The 14,663-nt window shown below is 36.5% G+C and overlaps 1 protein-coding gene across 3 annotated transcripts in view; it reads left to right on the top strand.

Annotated features, from left to right (window-relative positions):
- Positions 1–13,732, top strand: part of LOC137479333 (putative defense protein 3) — a 32,359-nt gene extending 18,627 nt beyond the window's left edge. For 2 of the 3 annotated variants that reach the window (XM_068199740.1, XM_068199741.1), the window contains 4 exons: positions 9,674–9,869; positions 12,030–12,166; positions 12,460–12,551; positions 13,585–13,732. In XM_068199740.1, coding sequence (XP_068055841.1) covers positions 9,674–9,869; positions 12,030–12,166; positions 12,460–12,551; positions 13,585–13,717 — 558 coding nt within the window. In that variant the 3' untranslated portion in view covers positions 13,718–13,732. Of the gene's footprint in view, positions 1–6,809; positions 6,947–9,673; positions 9,870–12,029; positions 12,167–12,459; positions 12,552–13,584 lie in introns of those variants that run through there. The other variant, XM_068199739.1, reaches the window with a different exon arrangement.
- Positions 13,733–14,663: the final 931 nt, after the last annotated feature.

Here is a 14,663-nt window from a genome sequence, read left to right as displayed (position 1 = left end):
CTCATGCCTATTTTTTTTCACTTTCAAAATTTGTCCTTTTTTCCTCAAGTAAAAGGCACTCCTGGTTTTGGAGCAGCACTATAAATGAATGAACTGAAATGCTCAGTTATTGAAATAAAAGAAAAGTACCAAGGCAGCTCTGCTGCTTTTCTAGCAATATAATGGAACAACTATGCTATTAATGGCAAAAGATTGCTTTTAATTAGAAACACACTAGAATGCAAGAATCCTAGATCTCAATTTGAAAAGGGTGAGAGAGGGGAAGGAGGACCTCAGTGGTTTGATATAGCACCAGAAACCTGGTATGAACAGCATAGAAGAAATGGTTTTGTTTGATCTGCTATCATGCCTTAAATGTGCTGATTCATCCCTGGGCTTCTTGATTTGGCTGTGGCTGCATCTCAGTATTTCTGTTTAAATTGAGCAAATAGCAATGTTCACTGTATGGGTCACACATGAAGTTCATTCAAGTTTCTCACACCTAAAGAAATCCCTATTAAGTCCACTAACTCTTCTGATATACAAACACAAGGAAATAAGATGTGAAATTTATCACATTAGTGCTTACACATAAAATACATCAGAGATTTTGTTCGGAAAGCCGCTGTAAAAGTGAACCACTTTAGGATGTGTGTTTTAACTTTTTTACATTATTCTTGCTATTTTTTACTAGATACTTACATATTCCCATCTATAGTGTAATACTGTCTATACAGAAGATAATATGCTATCTGTATGTGTGTGTATATATATATAGATATAGATATAGATATAGATATAGATATATCCACATTGTATGGCATGAATTTGTGAAACTTTGAGTGGATTTATATTGTATAGCAAAGGATGGTGGAGGGTTTTAAATGCAGGAGTAGAAATGGCAAAGTTTGTGTCCTGAGAGAAATATGAATGAATCTTTGAAAATAATTACTGCATGTATTTATTGTATGGATATTATCCAGCCCACCTGCTGGTTTAAATTAGAGGAGTCCCTTAGGAGGAATTTCTGGCAGAGGTGAAAATAAAGTACAATCTTGTAGATAATCAAGAGCACTAATCAAAAAGTAAGAAAGCTGGGATCATGCTCAGCCTGACTCTGACCTGGGCTGATGAATTTTCTTCTTCCAGTCAAGGTTAGGGTAGAAGATGATACTTATGAAATCTTAAAGATGCTGGCCTATGCAGAGAAAGGAGTTGAGTGAACTTTTCAGGGAGTGTCACTGAGTGCTGACAAGGACTGATGCATACCATGAGTGGCAGCAGACTTTCTATATGACCTTGGCCGAGTCACTTAATCCCTCCTTGACTTGGTTTCTTCATCTGCAGGATTGAGTGTAAGCAGTAATACTTCCCTGCCTCACAGGGAGCTGTGGGGATTACTTCGTTGCTGTTTGCGGGGTGAGCTCAGAGACAAGCAGGAAGAATGCAGTGGAAGTGTTACTGTTTGTTGCTGGAAACCTGTACAATATCAAATGCCTTGTTGATCCTGTCCTGGAAAATATATTATTAACAGGCTATTTCTTGGGAATCGGATATTATTGGAAGCCACATGAGCCCATCACACCTTCCCTCTTTGCTCTGCTTCCTTTCTGCTCTCCAGTAGTTGTGCACACATAGTTAGGCAAAATTAAACAACCTCTCTTCCCATAAAAAGTATGCTTCTTTCTAGAATGACAGATTTTTCTGTAAATGATGAAACTGGAACTACCCAAATTTGCAGTCACATTCTCTTACCTAGGAACAACATCTCTAGATTGACACAAAGATAAGTAATCTACTTAGCCTTTAGTCACACTTTTGAAGGAGTTAATAGCAAGTGTTTAAAGGTGATTTTGAATTCCAAAGGAATGTTCACTAGTAAGGACATCTCCCGCTTGGCCTGAGAGATTAGCAGCTGCAGCTCTATGCTTATTAATAACAGATCCATGCCTTTTTTGATCACACAGTGGTGCAGGTCTCATGGGTATCTGCTACAGACATGTAATGATGTCACCCCAAATTAGCCAAAATTCAGTTAGCCTGAGCAGCCAACATTTTTCAATGTCTGGGCGTCCACCAGCAAAGGGAGTTTATACAATCCAATTTTATATCTTATATCTATGCTGCGTTTGACCCAGTACTGCTGGATTGGCAGAATCTCTAAAGCTGAATTTACATGTCTGAATCCCAGCTGCTCACTCACCAGTGGACCATACAGGCATAGATGTGCACTGCCTTAACCACACTGTACAGAATTCTCTCGGCCACTGGGACTTAGAAATAGCCTGTAAACATATTTCAGTTGTACTTGAAGTATTCTGGATCTATAAATACAAATTACAGTCAAAGAGAATTTTTCAGTAATATTAGTAGGTAATGCATGTAAGAGAGACCATTTGTCTTCTCCATGACTGAGAAAACAGTGAATTTTCATTGTTAATATTAAGGATCCAGTTTTCTCATGGACTGCATATCTTGGTAGCAGGATCCCTCTACTATAATTTCTTCCATTCCATTAACATGTTTAGGTTTACTTAAATCTGAATATAGAGTCTGGTAAATCACTAACAAATGGTAGTCACTGTGGCTTATATGAAGTGTTGCATATGTTTGCAGCCACACCCAGGCACTCACCTTAAAAGCACATAGAGACAATACCACTTGTTAGCTTGCACAATGCATGAGATAATGTGATGCAATGTTCATATGTCATGGCTCTGTATGTGCTGGTCATGTCAGGTGTTTCTCCTGAGCAGCACGTAAGTGCACGGTACCCATCCGCTCTGCACAGTCTTGTTCACCCTCATCTCTACTGGGACACAAAAGGTTTGGTACAAGTAATCCATTTGATCACCCCCTTTCTACTCTTATGTCAAGTCAAGGCAAACCTGTTTTTTGCTCACTAATTCTCATGTAAGGCTCCCAGTGACTTCATCTATCTAGGACTTTCAGGGTGTGAACCATTTTGTCACTTATAGAATTACTTATTTTTTACACAAAGATTGGCAGGATTTAAATCAGACAGGAAAAGTACTAACATGAGTGAAGACAAATTAAAGACAACAAGGAGTTGAAAATTTTTAATATGTAGGAAAGGATAATTTTTATATCTTTTTTTTCCCTAGGAAAATGTGGTTTGCTGAATTATCAGAGTTGAATGTTTATCAAGAAGACATTTAACATATTTCCTTGGGAGAGCAAAATATACTATGTAAATTTTAGTTGGTTTTACAATTTTTTTATATAATTTTTTTATGAATAGCACCATATTTATATCTAGAGTTATTCTGAGCAATATGTAATATTACTGTATGATACCTTGGTGTATTTTCAAGATGGGAATCTATTTATTGAGCACAGGAAGGAAAATGTTCCTTTATAAATAAAAAATGTGGTAATACTTTAAGTCCTGGGAAATAGGATGTAAATATTGACGTGCTAGTATAAGGCAAGAGACATGCTGGTTATGAAGGAAGGCTAAATAAATCTGTCTTTTCATTTGATCATATTCACATAGCTGTTAAGAATCCTTACCACTAAATTTAGACTAGAATGTTTTAGAAAGTAAATTCTGTTGAGTACTCTGGAGAAATACACAAAAAGTACACAATTATTACATCCTCTTATCACACTAATACTGTACACTGAGAAAACCACTTTCATTTGGAGATGAAATGTGGAATATTACAGAAATTTCTCAGATGGTCAAAATAGATGTCAGGAGAACAAATTTCATTTCTGTCATTTGTAGGGATTATTCTTGACCTTCCCTGTTTAAGCAGGGAAGGCACCTGGCACTTAAGAGGAGTCAGGGATGTTCAGAAATAGTTGTGATTTTTTTCAGAACTCTGAAAAATAGTGCTTGGAAGAAATGAAGTTTCTTTCCCTCCCTTCCCACTCACTTTTACTGTTCAATCGAGTCAGTTTGGAGTACTTAACAAAGACGTAGATTGTTATACTCAGCTCTTCATATCTGTAAGAACACTTGTTAGGTACATTTTCTCTGAAATCATTCTGGAGTGGCTACTGTTACAACATTCATTGTGTCCAGCACATGTGAGGCATCTGAGTAAAGAGTTTGCCAATTCTCCTGCCCAGGCCAAGACTCAGGAGTGTATCTATTGCCTATGGGATACATCAAAGCAGTTTGAGAAGGATACCAAACCCTGATGAAAATAACATCACCTATTTTTCCATGTTATTTATATATGCATGTTGGCATTAGCTGAAGGTTTTTTAGGCTTTCTAACCTTTCCAGTTGCAATGTAAACTGCCAGATTAAAAATAATCTTTGGCTCAGTTGTTGCAGAGAGCAAGCAGAAAACTGTTGGGGGTCATGAAAGCAGTTGGAGGTCCTGATGTCAGTGAGGAAGAAGGAAGTGGGCTGCTTACTCTGATTTGTTTTAAACAGCTTTTAGTAGAAGCAAGGTAGCACTGGAAAGTCTGCCAGGGTTTGCAGTCCATTATTCAAGAAGACAGTCTTTTGCTTATGTGAGTAGCTGGCTTCCCCTGTGTTCATCATGTACCTTTTAAAATTTTCACCCACTGCCTGTAGATATCCCCTCCCTTACAGTGCTCTGGACTATGGCATCTCTGCCATGCTCCCTGGCTTCTTCCTAAAATGAATTGACCCACTGTTGGTGGGACAAATCTAATGTGATTATTTTAAAGAAAGACCAGGTAACTCCATATGGGCTACATACAATCAGAGATCTAAAAAAAGAGGCTAATATTCCCACGGGAATTTGCATCGAAGGCATTCCAAGCACCAGGGAATTCCATGTGCACACAGTGTAGTGTTGTTCTGCACAGGAGTTTCAGTACATAGCAAACTTTGTAATCATGGTTTCACTAGAGTCGGGAGTTTACCACTTGTTCAACTGGTATTTAAATTATGATCTCAAAATTGTCCTTTCAAGAGTGTGGACCTGAAAAAGACTTTATTTTTTAAACTGGCATTTTAGAGTACAGGTGAATTAATACTGAATCAGTCTTCTATGTTTGATTCAGTGGGAATACTGTTCCTTTGTAATAAACCGCAAGCAGAGTGTTGTGTAAGAGGGACGCACGTTTACAACTCTCACATTGTAAACTAATGGTCTGAGTCTTTACCAGCTTATTCACAGTAGTATTTTATTAGTGCTACAGCCAACAAAACCACATTGCTTGTGTTATCTATGCTTCTTTATAACCATATTACCAAGATTAACAGCAATTCATTGCCTGACATTTATCTATCTGACTGTCAAATCAAATATTCATGGAGTGCTCACTGCTGCTCAAAGTAGCCTGGAGAAATGTTCTAATCCCTCTGGTTACCTCTCAGTATCTTCTAGCTGGTAGTGAGGGAGGTCTTGCATTATGCATTTGCAAGATCCAATCTCTTTGGTTATGTGTTTCTGGTGTGAGCACTTGTCATTCCTTTACTGTGTAATTTATTTGATGGTGTTACTGGTATGCTATTGCATTTGTGGTGTGCAGCATGATTTTGCATTGCTATTTATAACATTGGTATTAATGGTAAGTTTGGTGGTATAGTAAGAGAAGAAAGATTATGATCTCCTTCCCAATGGACACCAGCAGATAGGAAATAATGCATTTCATAATGGAACAATATAAACAAAATGCTACTCATTAATTAAAGGTAATTAACTGAAAGAGACTACAGTTAGTTAAATGCACTGAATCTTAAAAATAGCTAATTTTCTTAAAATGCTGTGAGCATTTTGAATTTAAATACATTTTAAATGCATGAACATTAAGGAATTGAAGAAGGCTCTTATAAATAGTCTTTGGTTAAAGGATTTCCATTAACTAAAGACTCATAGATTCACAGAATTTCTTGGTTAAATAGGAATGTCTGTCATATTGAAAATGTCCAGAGGAGGTCAACAAAGCTGGTGAAAGGGCTGAAAGGAATGTCCTGTTAGGAGCACCAAAGAATTTTGGGCTTGTCTAGTCTGGAGAAAAGGAGGTTGAGGGGTGACCTCATTGACCTCCACAACTTCCTGAGAAGGAGAAGTGGAGAGGGAGGTACTGATGTCTTCTCCCTGGTGTCCAGTATAGGACGTGTGGCAATGGTTCAAAGCTGTTCTGGGGGAGGTTCAGAGTGGACATTAGGGAGCATTTCTTTGCTGAGAGGTTGGTCATGCACTGTAACAAGTTTCCTAGGGAGGTAGTCAAAGCCCCAGGCATGTCAGTGTTTTAGAGGCATTTAGAAAGGCATGAAATAGACAAATAATTGTAGATCCCATCCAACTGAAAATATTCTATTCTGTATGTCATTCAGCTTTTGGACTTCTCCCAGTCTCCAGTAGAGACCTTGTGAAAATCTTCTGAAGAGTAAAAGAAATGTTAGTTTTGAATGCAGGTCAGTTGCAATAACTTCAGATTATTCCCACAAAGTGCATGAGAGAAACAGCCTCATTAACTCTGCTCTGAGAAAACGCTTGGAAGTATGACAATCATTAGAATATTCCAAGTCTTTTCCAACTGTGAAAAAGGAGTAGAAAAACGAAAAAGCAGCAGCAGAATACTCTGTGGTAACAGATTAATAGGGCTAATATAGAATATTTTACTGGAATTGTTATGAAATATTAGTAAGGGGTTTTTGTATAGCATATTTTTTTATTTTAGTCAACATACTGGTTTAGGGTACCCAGCATTCAGAAGCCCTGCCTGTGCCAGATGCCTCGATAAAGGTCAGAGGGGTGTGACTCACCTGTGAGGAGGGCGTTGTCACCGCCAGCTCTGGGCAGGACAGTCCCACCTGTGGTGTCCCAATTTTCAGGGCAGATCACAGCCGACCCTGATTGGCCGCGCTGGCTCCCGCCTTGGCACGGATTGGCCAAGCCTTCCACCTCCTCTGTCTCATCTTCCTGGGCTCCGGCACTGCCCGGCTGCAGCTCCTCCACACTGACCACAGAGGGACTGGAGGATGCCCACGCACCGGCACTTGGGCGATAAGGTGTGTTGGTGGGGATGTGGTGGACAGGGTGCACTCTAACTGGTGATGCTTATTCTCAAGGGCTAAACAATAAGTCTGTGATGCTCATCAGGAGTGTCTAGGAGAAGGAGAAAAATACTCATAAAGAATGGGAATAGGAAGGGGTATACAGGAGCTAGTCTTAAACTGTTGGCAGGATGGACTTGCAAAGACTGTGTTTTTCAAATTATGGAAAGGTATTTATCATATTCATTAAATGCTCTATATTTAAAAGCTTTTAAAACAACATTTGTCTCTATTCAGAAGTTTGCCCAAGGCTTTGGAGGAACAAACCACCAAAGTGCCTCTTCCCAAGTCCAGTAGACTTTGAATACAGTAGCTAACTAGCAGGGATTTAATTGTTGGCCTGAAGACATATTAGACTAAATATGGAAGAGGATTCTTAAGGTAGCAGCTCAGGTGTTGGAAAGGTGGGAGCCACACTGACTCATAGGGAGAAAGGTTTGAATCTGTGATGAAAAAATAATTATAATTTTTCCATCAGATGAAGGAACTGATGGTATAGTTAATTTTTCATCATTATATCCAATTACAAGTCTGCAAATAACATTTATTTGCAAGAATTCTCTGTGCTTCTATTTTATAAATATTTAAATTTTGTTTCTTTACATTTTTCATGGAGAAAATGTAAAATATGTGATGCAAGGTAACATGATTGTATGGAGTACATATTGGAACTCAGAGCCCATGGAAGTTTTCTGCCTCAAGTCTGGACTTGGAATTTTTAAAAATGCTAATATCTCTCTTTCTCATCTCAAAGCTAGTTCCAAAAGATGACATGATGAGACTCATAGAATACCTCTCAAACTATTAAATCAGAGCTGATGCAAAGAGAAGGCATCTCAGCCGTGTTTCAACTCGTTGTACTTGTATTTCTGGCTCTTTTCTAGCAAGAAAAAGAGGAAAGATTTCAGACTGGCCATCTTTCATGGCAGAGTGCTGTTCCAGACAATTTTCCAATCCTAGATAAACTAGGACTTTGGGCTTTGAAATGGAACATCTAATTAGAAACAGACATTTTTTTTTCTATCTCTCCATGAGTCAGAGAGATTTCAACAACACACAGACTGGTTCTGTGTTGATATTAAATCACTGTTTACTGCATCTATTGATATAATAGCACCCACATGCTGTATTTAAAACTTAATTAGAGGCGGGCCACGTCAAAATCGTCACAAGAGATTGGATAGCCGCACCCAGCGTGCTGATACCAAAACATGATGCTTACCGGTATCCCATTGGAGTGACACTTTGATGAGGCTTTGGAGAGGAACAGTCTTCATCTGCTGTAAAGACGCAATAACTTGCATCTATCACTTTCCTGGTTGGTGCTCTGAGTAGTTGTGACACCATGCAAACCTTCATCATCCTACTTGGAAATCTTTCAACATTTCTGTGTCACCTGTTATATTATTTGTTGACTCAATGGCTTTTTAAAAAGTTGTTGAAGTTCAAAGTACATGAATGTTCAGAGTTGTGTATTTTTTCCCTGCTTCCAGATGCTTCTGTTACTTATTTCATTAGCACATACAAAACCAAATGATCTTACACAGTTATGCATGATATAAGATACACAGGTAGATGGTACAAATTGAACATATCTCTTACATTGTGTTTGAAATGCTTTAAAAAAATCTCAAGTAAATATCTCCATTCTTTCTTTTACTGCCTGTTGCGTCACGTGAGGCAATCCTGTAGCAGACAGCATGTAAAATAGCATTATTAAATACTTATGGAAATTGAACAGTTGTATCAGCAATTCTGTAGCTGGAAGAGTGAGTTGTTTGTAATGGCCTTTTAAGTATGTAGTGCTATAGTTGAATGTTTAGATTTTGAACATGGGCTGAAAAATCTGATATTAAACACCTGAGAATTCTTTTGAGAAAGATTTCCTTTCTTTCTTGGAAACAGTTTACCATCATTGCAAGCATTGAATTATAAAGAAAATACATTTTTTCTTCATGGACAGTCCTGGAAGATTGGACTTCAGTCTTGTCTCTTAGTTATTTTTTGTGAATTTCTGTACTGGTTATAGTTTATTTACTGTTTATTTACATAGTTCCTGTTTACTAACAGGAAGTATGCAGTAGTAGTTTAGTATTTTTAAAATATTTAGAAGTTCCAGAGGACTTTGCAGAAATCTTTAAATCCTTCAGCAAACAAATACTCTGAAAATCTTTAAGACTACTCTGGGACATTTAACTAGATTTCTTGACCATCCCTTGGAAGTGAGAGTAGGGAAAGCAGTCAAAGAAGAGCATGCTAATCATGGTCATATCTACAATTTGAGAGAGTAAGGATTCCCTCTGAGTTCTTCAACAGCCAAGGAGCTGAGCTAAGTCTGCTGGTGCAACAATGAGGAACATTGTTTTAAGGACTTTTCTAGTTCAAAGATGCAATGCAGCAGACATGGCTGTTAATGTATTGATGACATGTAATCTGAAAATTTAAACTTCCATTAATAATTCAGTATTTTTAAATTATAATATTTGTGTCTCATTGCACTTTTCTGTCAGTGTATAAAGGTATTTGATTGTAATTATTTTTCTTCAAAATACATGAATGCAAAGAAAGAGCAGTTTTCTAGGCTTGCTTTGTTTCCTGCCCAGGAGAAAAGCAGGTATTTGCCAAACAAGGCAACTACTTAAAAGAAGTTGCTATGATCTGTATTGTCTTTTTGTTCCACAGATGAGGAGACACTCCTGCTTTGTTTTTTTGTTCTGTGGGATATTTTTGCCTGGAATCCTTGGTTTTCCACAGACAAATACCTCAATTGATTGTGATTCTCTGTTACCAAACTATGAAGCTGAACCACAGACATCTGCACCACCATATATTATTTCTGTATCTTTTGATAACTTTGACCCAGGAAATGAAGTCCAAGGTAAAAAATCTGAATGACATAAAATCTTTGTCTGTGTCTTCCAGAATTACCAATCTTCATAAAAATCCCCCATTTCCCTCTCAGTCTAGATAATTTATTTTTAAACTTCAATCTTGTTCATGTATACCTGAGATATTATTTTTTTTATGTTTTATATCTGTATGTACATACTTGTATAAGTGAAAATGCATTCTTTCTTTCTTTTTTCTTTATGTAATAAATATATCTTAACTTTATGCTGTAATTTTTGTGACACAATTAAAATTGAGTGGGACAGCTGGCCAAACTGGACTAATAATTAGTTGCTCTTTAACTTTGTATTTGATTATTTGCTGTTGAATCAAGCCTCTGCAATACAAAGGGATCCTACTCATTAGTTCTTCACATGCTGTCATCCTACAGGAAAATGAAAATTCAGGACGCAATATGAGACTACTTAAGAGTGATACATTTTGAGTCACCCTTCTAAGAGCTGCATCCCAGATTTTATCACATTTCAGGAGGTGGAGCAATTGTGGCTTAAACTCCCTTTTTATTTTCCTAATCCCAAATTGCTCTCTGGATGGAACACCTTAACAGCCTTGTTTCTTCACACTATGATGCCATCTCATGGTGCTACCACACTTCAAGTAACTTGTGAATGCTTCTCTTTCTAGCCATTCATGCTTAGGAGAAGCATGGAAGTGGAAGAGAGTTGTTACCTGTCACATGGCTGTTGGATCTCAGTAGCTGAAAAAAAGCATTATTCACAAGTAGTTACTCTCTAGCTGGGACTCTGTTTTACTTTGACCTAGTAGCATGGATGTACTTCCATGGAGAATGATGTATAAGGAGAAGAATGGAGAAGCCTTAGAGTCCTGTTACTGCTGCCCTTCTTGGGAAAACATGTGAAGAGCTCCTTCAAGGATGGGAGGGCTCTTTCAGTACTCTTCAAATATTTAAAATACTATTGACAGAAAATTGGGGGATGGATTTAAGTATATCCAGACTGCTCAGCAAGTTAAATGAGATTTATCATGACAAAAATATTGAATCCCAGATGCTACTAACCTTGCCTTTTTTGTCCCTTTTTTTCTCTAATGATGTCTTTTTAGCAGTCTTTTTTCATGCTCCCCACTGTAAGCACCCAGTACATGGTCTCAGGGAGCCACATTAGGACCCCTCCCACTGAGTCTGCTGCAGTTTCACTGTGACACGCCACATGCCACTCCTACAGGTCATCCCTGCTGCATTTAGCCCTGCATTCAAGGGCTCCATCTCATTGCTTCTGGGACACCTGGGGAAATTAATGAATTAGGACTGAAAGTTGATGACAAATTGGAAGGCTAATTATGCAGATGTTTGGAAACACTAAATTATCAAAGTATGATTGATTGGTCTTTGATTTTTGTGTCATTCCCATTTAATCTGCCCTTGTTTTTAATAACGACAGATATCTCTGTTCATAAACCATTATTCTGATTCCATTCTCTACTAATGGAATTAGCAGAGAAAAGTTATAATAGATCATAGCAAATTTGGTTATGTCTTTTGAAATCTAATTTCAGTATGAAACACAAAGCATGAAACTGCTCTCTACCATAGTTTTCTGAGCTCCTTCAGTAACAAAATTTGAGTAATATTGATTAGCTCATATAATTATTAAATTTTCATATTTAATGTAGAACATGGAAGTCAAACTGTTTTCTATCTTTCCAGTTCTAATTAATAAAAAAATGTTTCTGCACTTCAGTCTTATGCAAAAGCTAATCTTTTCTTTTAAAACAGAAATGCAATTCTCTTTCTCCTGTAGCATTTTTGACTTTGTAGGCCTGATTAGACAGAAAATAAATAAACTTTTTGTTAGCAGGGCCACTGCTCATTTAGTAGAGCAGAATTCCTTTTGAAATTGTCAGTAAATAATAAATTTCATGTTACTTTACAGAGAAGCACCTTTCCAAATTTTTTCCTTTGCCTTTAATGTCATTCCCCTTATAATCAAGAAAGGTATTTTAAGTGGTTTTTCTTAGAACTGTACAGGGCTTAAAGTAATTTCTACACTGTGCAGAATTCTGCACAATGCAATCTTGTGCCTTGGAGTGAAGCAAATTGCATGGTAAACATTTAGGCAGTTTTAGTGGTATATGAAATTTGCATTTCTCAAAATGCTTCTTTTCACAGTAACTCTGGAAGCACTTGGAGATGCTGGGTTTAAAGGATTTAATCTACAAGCTCGAGAAATAGATGGAGATGTTCCTGTTGGTACTTTTAAAATTACGGATCCAAACACTAAAGGCTTGGAATGTCATAACATGACGGTATGTGTGTAGTCTTTGGAATATTTACTGAAGCTTGGGTTTCTTTTAAACAATAGAAGTAGTGATCATTTTTATACAGCAAAGCTATTTCATCAGTAGAGTTTAAAAGGTTAGGTTTTCTCAAGAACTTCAACTATCCTTTATATGTGATACGAAGCTAATGTAGAAATTCCCTGGCTCTTTGTAGCAGGACATCAGTGTTTCCTGTTGTAGTAGAGACAGTTTCTGTAATAATATAGCTAAAAGTCACTCTTACATCTTATATAATTATTTGTATTTCTTTTTTATTGCAGAATTCTGCAATAATTAATGCCAATTCAGATGTGAAACAGAAGGTTACAACAACATGGATTGCTCCACATGATGTTAGAGAGCTTCAATTTATGTAAATATTTGTTTTTCTTTTTTTTTTCCTTGAAATTTTCTTTCTATATTGAGATAGACGTGTGTTGCCGTTTGAGATATTCTTGTCCAACATAGATTTTTTCAGTTTTTTTCATAGTTTGCCATAAGTTCACACTATGTTCATTAAATTATTTCCATTTCAAGATATAGTTGCAAAAATTAATGTCCTAAAGATCTTAATATATATAAATAATTCCATTAAGCATAATGTTATTAATGGATCTTTGAGTAGCCATTTTTTACACTTTGAATTCTTTAATTACAACAGCAACAAAATATGAATGTAACTCCTTCCCTGAAAAAATTAAATTCAGACCTATTCAGTTATACCTTTCTTCATTTTGAACAGTGGCAGAATAGTAGTTTGATTTTAAAATATAAATTTTAAAATTAGTGTATGACCTATTAAGTGATTTCTAAAAACAGGGGAAGACATATTTAGCCTACTTTTAATGCTACATTTCTTGCAGATGTGAACCTTGTAAAAACACCACCTACCCTAACAAATGCATGCTTAAAGTATATTGGAAAATACCTAAATATTTGCTAGTTTTCATTATTTGAAGTGCAAATTTATGATAGGGCCATCTTTGCCTTGCTTCATTAAATCTTGAGGAATACCAAGAACAGGCAAAAGAATACAAAACTGCAATTGCTTCCACTCGTTATTGCCATGAGAATCAGTTCACCATCAGGATGCAGACTGTCAGAATATGTGGGACAATTCTTATGGACATTTGAGCCAATGCTCCTCACTGGTGTCAGTGCTTCTTCAAACAGTGTCTGTCCTTCTTCTGCTTGTTCTCAGCATCTGTTTTAGTTATCTTCAAAGTTATGCTGGGTGATGATACAAACCACTACAAGGAAAAGTATTCTGTGGAACTTGTACTGTATATCCCTAAAACCAGAACACAGTAGATATTCTTGGCTGGGGGTGAAGGGGGACAAGAGTTTATTAGTATTTTATATTGAAATACGCTGATAGAAAAGAAATTATTTTGTTTTTTCTCTAGTGCAACTGTGATTCAAAATCTAGAGAACTTTTGGGTTGGAATTCAAAGCAAAACTCTCACAGCTATGCATTCTGAGTCAGTTAATGCAACAGGAAAAAGTAAAAGGAAGGTATGTTTTAATGTATTTGAATGATAGAAAATAATACAGTAATTAAAGTATCTTTGGCTTGATACAAGATATACACTTGTTGTCATTTATTCATTAACTAAGGCAAAATCATTAGATGCTTTCAATAATTTTAACTGCCTAATCCCCTTATAAAAATGATGAAAAAATAAAGTTAATACTATTTTTCTCCTACAGAAATGAGGAAAGTAATAATATATTTATCAAAACAATCCATGCCTTAAAGCAAAAAAAAAGATAATAGAATTGGTTACAGAACTGTACTGCACTTCTGATGTACAGTGCTGCTCTTAACTGCTGCCTCAGCCCCTGGGAACTGTAACTATAGCATATTCTTGAAAGGAGTTGGTAACATTTTTTTGCCAAGAATTATGCTTCTATGAAACAAGCTAAACTTTGGCAGCTCAAGTAAAGGAAGTCTCCTCAAATCTACTGTATTGGACTGTAGCAGTGATTTATGTGAACTTGTAATGTAACCAAGAGTGAACACCTGTCTTAAAACTCTCACTTCACCAAATGTATTGTCTGTTTCCTATAATAAGCTGCCTTTTTTTTTTTTTTTTTCTGTGAATAATTTGGTAATGCTTCCTCTTCTGGTTTTTTCCCTACAGCTTATGATAGAATTAGAATGTAGCAAGGTAAGAGCAATTTTTCTTCAATTTCCCAGCTTCCAGTTACCTCAGTTTTAGAATTCCTCTCCTACTGGTCCAGTTGTTTCATGCTTGTAGCATGAAGATTCTATTATACCATTCAAATTACTTTCCTAGCAAGATGTCATTTATGCTTTCATTTTTTTATTCAGTTTTGAATGTACATTTATTTTGAATTAGTTAACATCAGTTTGCAGATGAGATTGTTAAAATGTTTAATATCTTGTCAGCACTGAAACCCTTGATTTCTTCACTCGGACCATCAATGTGAATTCAGTTGATTTCCTGTTTAAAGTAGTACC

This window comes from Anomalospiza imberbis, chromosome 9 (genome assembly GCF_031753505.1).
Source record: "Anomalospiza imberbis isolate Cuckoo-Finch-1a 21T00152 chromosome 9, ASM3175350v1, whole genome shotgun sequence".
Taxonomy (NCBI): Eukaryota; Metazoa; Chordata; class Aves; order Passeriformes; family Viduidae; genus Anomalospiza; species Anomalospiza imberbis.
This window is presented reverse-complemented; position numbering and strand designations above follow the sequence as displayed.